The sequence below is a fragment of the Alosa sapidissima genome, chromosome 10 (genome assembly GCF_018492685.1).
Source record: "Alosa sapidissima isolate fAloSap1 chromosome 10, fAloSap1.pri, whole genome shotgun sequence".
NCBI lineage: Eukaryota > Metazoa > Chordata > Actinopteri > Clupeiformes > Clupeidae > Alosa > Alosa sapidissima.
In genome coordinates, this window is record NC_055966.1 from 31,216,208 (window position 1) to 31,222,209 (window position 6,002).

The window sequence follows — 6,002 nt, forward strand, 5'->3', positions numbered from 1 at the left end:
CTGGTTTCCTTGAAGGTCACCGACACCTCCTCAGTGATGTTTGCCACAATTCTGTCAATGAATTTCACTTTTAAGACTGCAACAACAGGATTTGCTAATATGATAAAGCAAATGTAGTTTATCAATTTATTTGGCTTGTTCAGTAGGAATGAGGCTTCCCAATCACTGGGGCAAGAGAGGCATTATTGCAGTAGATACAAGCCATTCTTTAAATACCCAAAGAAAAGAGGCAAATAACATTTTAACAATGCAGTTGTATTTTTTTAACTGAGCATACAAAATAAACAGACGGACCACTACAATCTGTAATTTCATTATAAAAGCAAATTAAACAGAGTAATAAACAATCAGTCAAACAGTTGGAATTTTCCTGACAAGTGAGAAACACAAACAAATCAATAGAAACTTCTGTGTACATCAGTCAACTGGTTTGTAAGCAAATAAAAAAAAAAAAACATTGATGTGTGTTTGTGTATTGTGAAGGACAACCCAAATGACCCTCTCTGTGGCATATGTTCATCTATCATGCTGAAATCTGAAACACACACACATGCTAGCAACAACACACCCACAGCCAGCAGCGCTAACTAGCCCTGGATAAACACTGTCAAATCATTCTCAATTACACAAATGCACTCTGCTATTTCATCAGCCAGTGGCTGGCTGGCTCTGCTCAGCCATAGCAGTCAGACATGAAGACAAGGAGACTGGAGAGAATCTGTAAACACAAGTCAGCTACACTTATTAGCTATTGCTACCAGTAGCGCCATTGTGATGGTATGGGTACACTCCCATTGAGTTGTATGCTTGTGATAGTATGCACTGAAAAAAAAAAGACATGAAAAAGAAATTAGGCTTTATTATCACATACCGATGTGATGTGTGCTTTTCTTATCTCATACTGCAAGATTATTTGGCATTAAACTTGTGATGTTTCTTTTAGGGAACTATTAAAGCAGCAGTTTTGAGCCAAATGATTTGGGCTAAACTAAAATCCCATATTTGTAAGTGATTGATGCGGTGTCTCAGAACTATTAAGGGATTCCATGAATGCTGCTCTAGAGGAATGTATGAAGAAAGGTCAGTACTTGGACTTCTTAAATTTAACTGATTTCAATACTTTATCCCTAATGGTTAGGCCTACTGTTTACTCTGGAGTCAAATGTTTGAGGTCAGATTATCTGTCCAAGATCACAAACATATATAAAAGACATTTCCTTTCAAAGACAAAAATAAAAAACCCATCTGGAATACAATATTATAGCATATATGTAAACAGAGCAGTGCCCCATGTCAAAGACATTAACATGAAGGCACTTGGGGAAACAGGTGAGCGCTCTTCAGCTTGAGGCATACATCTGCCAGGGACCTCCTTTTTTAGCTTGATCCAAAACTTCTGTGCAAACGTTTGTAAAAACTCAGACGCAAATCAGAACATGCAGTTCAAACCTGAGTTGGCAAAAAAATGTCTCCATGGAGACGAGTTCAACTGACCCAGACCATGTCATATGCATCTGTTTGGTCAAAGGGCTTATTCAATGGCTGTAGAGTATTTTATTGCACTATGCTACTTTGATTCAGCAAAAAACTTATTTCCGTTAAAAGCTCTTTTCTCTTCTGACAGTCCTCAAGAAGTGAAAGATTTGCCGGCGGAGACACCGATCAAAGGAACGGAGCCGTGGTCAAACAGTCTGTAGGGAAGCTTGCCCTTGGAGCTCCATGCATCTGACTCAGGGTCGTAGCAATCAAAGCCATCCGAGTCCTTGATGACATCATGGTTGTTGATGTAGCGGCCTCCAGTCACGTAGAGCTTGTTGTTTATCGCTGTGGCTGAGTGGTGCATTCTCCTGTCTTTCATGCTCTCACATTTCACAAACCTGTTGGCTTTGGTGTCATAAGCGATCGTTCTTCGGGTGTACCCTACAGAATGACATGGAAAGCATGTGCAGTGTTGAACAAAGGCACACTATTGGATGTTGGATGCATATAACTAAACTAATGCTGACCAAAAAATGCAAATTCAGGCTGTACCTCCTACAATGTAGATTTTGTCATCAATGACTGCAGCTGGGGCACATACGTTTTTCACCATCCTGGTTTCAATTTTACACCACAGATTCCTCGCCATGTGGTACACCTGTGGGGCACAGTCGGAAATACGTGTTGAATACAGATGGCTTTTATGTATGTTTGTTTACGTCTGAGTCTTTTCATTACATAAACATGCTTTCAGGGTCGCTTTGTGTTTACAATGGTCAGTACCTGTATCATGCGGACTGGATTCTGCTCTGCATCCTCTCCTCCGATGACGTATATCCTCTGGTCGTGAGGGGCCACAGCTGGATGCAGTACAGGGCTTGGCATGGGGGCCATGGTCTCCCACTGGTTGAACATGGTGTTGTACCTTTCGACAGTGCAGGACAGTTGCCCGTCCACTGCTAGCCCACCCAGAGTGAAGAGAAAGTGCATATGGGAGACGCTCTGCTGGGCATAGTGGGGCGCCAGCATGGGCTCGGCTGCCCTCCACTGGTTGGTCTTGAGGGAGAGGGTGTAGACCGCGTCGGAAGGGGTGCCCACTCTGCTGCCAGTGGACACCACCAGCCCGCCTAATACGTACAGGATCCCCTGGACGCAAGCATAGGAGGCCCGGTAGAGGCGCACGGGGAGCTTGGCGAGGCTCTGCCACTGCTGTGTGACTTCGTCGAACAGCAGCGCCTCGCGGGACGTCTGTTGGCCGTTCTTGCGCCCCCCGACCAGCACGAGGGCTTCGCGGCACGCCTCTCGTCGAGGGGAATCCCACATGTCGTCGATCACGCTGGGGCACGGTGCTGCCCCGATGGAGAACAGCAACCGCTGTGCGGCCTCGATGAGCTCCGAGCACAACGGTGACGCCCGCACCAGCGGCTCGCCAGCCATGAACTGGACGAGGTAGGTGGGGTGGACGTGGCGCAGCCGCAGCTTGCTGAAGAGGCCATGGAGGGCCCCGCTGCGGGCAGGCGCGTTGTGCCGGACCCAGGCCAGCACGGTCTCGAACACCTGCTCCTCGCCGGCGCACAGCCGATCGTCGCCGAGCACGTCCGTGAGCTCGGCCAGCGAGATCTCCGGAAAGTCGTCGGAGGCGGCGACGGCCGGAAAGCAGCGGGCGGTCACCTCGCGGGCGCGCTCGCGCAGGCTGCCGCAGTGCAGCGCCTCGGCCAGACGGAGCATGTCCAGGCAGTTCTCCGCGCCCAGCTGCGTCTGCAGGAACGCCGAGCAGGCCTCGAACAGCCGGCCGTACTGCAGCATGGACGCCGCCTGCATCAGCGGCAGCGCCAGGTCGGCCGTGATGCTCGCGGCCCCCGTGTAGACGTAGTCCACCACGGTGCTCAGCACCTCCGGAGGCATGCCCCTGAGGACCACCCGTGGCTGGACACTCTCCTGGAAGCTGCTGCAGAACATGGCGTGGAAGTAGGGGCTGCTGGAGACCAGGACGTTGCGATGGCAGGCGAGCTCCGTGTCTCCACAGCACAGGACCACGTCCGTGAGGATCCGCTCTTTCCTCAGGTGGTTCAGCTGCAGGAGCAGACTGGAGACCAGCTCCTTGTCTTTGTAGTGCAGCACATCAGGTGATGGCTGTTCCATTCTAGAAAAACAAAATGGTGGTTGCAGGAGTGTGGCAGAAAATCATGGGAAAAATAAAGGCGATTGGTTTTCAGTTGGATTTTGCCTTGTTTTAACTAAATGTGCTCGTAAAACCTGAAAGAGTGATGTTGCATGGCCTTGATGTGCTTTGAACATCATAAAAATAACCATCAAGAGTTTGCTCTTCAAAGCAGTTAACTTTATCAAAATGGTTATGTAAGGCCTCAGCTGTCAGTTCCTGTTCCAGCTCTTTGTCCTTGATGGTTTCAGTGCTTGGACGCAAACATTTTACAAGATTATTATTATGGACACTCGCTAATCCCCACAAAGCAGTGTCACCAATAAGGCATCAAGTCAGATTACTTACACTGCCACTGTGACTTTCTGTCCCTGACACAAACGTTTCATATCCAGCTGCACATTGAACATCCTACATAAATGTCACTAGTTTGTGCATTTGACAGCATTACAGAAATGCATTTCAGACCTTTATAGATTTGACATCATTGTGTAAAACAAGTTATAATTTGGCTACTTATTTTTTTTTTCTGCTAGATTATCAGTGAAAAATAACAGTTGAGGATACCATAAATGTAAAAATTATTTGCAACTGTATATTCCAATATCTCACATCCAGCATTTTAACTTTTGTAATACCTTATGGATACCAATTTATCTGCTTGCATTCACAGTTCTGGTCTAAGAAATCATACATTTAGTTATTATTTTTGGGTATTTTAATGATTTATTAGTTGGTTTACAATACTGCTCCTGATAAACTATTTCAGCTGTCGGTCCACTAGTTCTGCAGCTCTGCAAGCGAGTCTTACCTTTTCCCAGGGCACATTCTGTATCCAATGCTGTTCTCAGGTCTTCTTAATGTTAATACAAAATGTTAATACTTTAATACAAAATCATAAAAAAATTACCACTACCTTTCCCTCCCACTGACAAACATGTTCAGTCTGTCTGAATCTTTACTTTCTTAAAAACCGCTGCTGTCTGGTGGGTGTTTATAGGGACATGTGTGGCGTGTTGTTTTGTTGTGGAGGGGTCTCTCCACGAGGCCACTGTGTACATTCCAGCCCCAGGAATAGCTCCACCATCCCTGCAAGAGCAGCAGCAGAAACACACGTGACTCCCTCTCCCTCTCCCTCTCCTTCTCCCTCTTTTTCCACCTAGCCTGGGTTTCACTCTTGTCTGCATAACACGTCTGAGCTGACTCCAGGCCATGTGCTGCTCTTTGTGTGTGTCGCTGTGTGTATGTGTGTGTGTGTGTGTGTGTGTCAGCGTATCAGTGTGATTGCATGGGTGTGTGTGTTTGTGTGTGTGTGTGTGTGTGTGTGTGTGTGTGTGTGTGTCTTTGTAAACCCTTTGTGAACTTTGTCTATGCATGTACACAAGTCTTAGTGTAAATATGCATGCGTGTGTGCATGCATATATACTTGCAAATGTGCATCGTTGCTTTAGTGTGAGTGTGTGTGTGTGTGTGTATGTGTGTGTGTATGTGTATGTGTATGTGTATGTGTTTGTGTGTGTCTGTCTGTGGGTGTGTTAACATACATGTTTACAGCGAAATAGAGGCATAGTTTGCACTAGAGGGTTATTTGAGGAATTGGCTCTGTGCTTGGAAAAGCGACCCTCGTCACTTCTGTCTCCTGTCCCCCCAAAGCCTTCAGACGCTGGCATTAGGTTGCCAGGGTAACCCTCCAAACAAAACAGAGCACCGATGGCCCCGGCTGAGCGAGCAGGACAGCTGAGGTGCCCACCTTGGTGAATCAACTGACAGCTATTTATGTGACAATGAATTGGTTCGTTTGGTCCCTGTGACAAGGGGCCCTAGTCCTGCCTGTCCAGTTGGCGTGAGCACAATTCACTATCAGCCCTACCAGACGAGGCTGAAAGGTCAGCTGTGTTAGTCTCCCACACCGTGCAGCATTGCTGTCATACCACTGAGGCAACTTTAGCCCAGCGCTAATGGCTCCCATACTGCTTGCTTTGATAAACAGCCCCCTCTAGTGCCTCTTCAGCGTCACACACAATACTGTACCACAGGATTTGTACTGTCCTCTATTATGGGCCTGAATGAAGAGTACTACATGACATGTGCATGCTAAGATATTGCATGTTTGGTTGGTGAGCGTTTTGTGAGTGATCAATTAGGTCCTCATGAAAATCCTCATGAAAAGATCTTCATGAAAATCCTCTGGAATATCATGTTCAAATGCATAATCTCCAACGTACTGCAGATGTTTACCTGAGAACAACTGCACATCATGACATATTGACTGTGAGATTATTTCTAATTAATTCTAGATCTTCCATTGTGAGATTTGAAAGTGTTTTAACTGAGCTTGTTACCTATATGTTGGAACTGGTCA

General features: G+C 46.5%; 1 protein-coding gene across 1 annotated transcript; it reads right to left on the reverse strand.

The window, feature by feature from the left end:
• Nucleotides 1-234: 234 nt before the first annotated feature.
• Nucleotides 235-4,699, reverse strand: klhl38b (kelch-like family member 38b). The gene is made up of 4 exons (XM_042106148.1): nt 4,452-4,699; nt 2,263-3,622; nt 2,032-2,137; nt 235-1,920 (listed from the first exon to the last, which is right to left on the reverse strand). Exons 1-4 carry the CDS (start codon nt 4,466-4,468, stop codon nt 1,628-1,630), a joined length of 1,776 nt encoding a protein of 591 aa, XP_041962082.1. The 5' UTR covers nt 4,469-4,699; the 3' UTR covers nt 235-1,627.
• Between the last annotated feature and the right edge of the window lie 1,303 nt (nt 4,700-6,002).

What these genes read in the sequence shown, in the direction of transcription:
- klhl38b (XM_042106148.1), bottom strand. An exon ending in ATCCAGTCCGCATGATACAG is followed by an intron (nt 2,138 to 2,262) that starts GTACTGACCATT and finishes TGTGCCCCACAG; the next exon opens with GTGTACCACATGGCGAGGAA. An exon ending in CAAAATCTACATTGTAGGAG is followed by an intron (nt 1,921 to 2,031) that starts GTACAGCCTGAA and finishes GTCATTCTGTAG; the next exon opens with GGTACACCCGAAGAACGATC.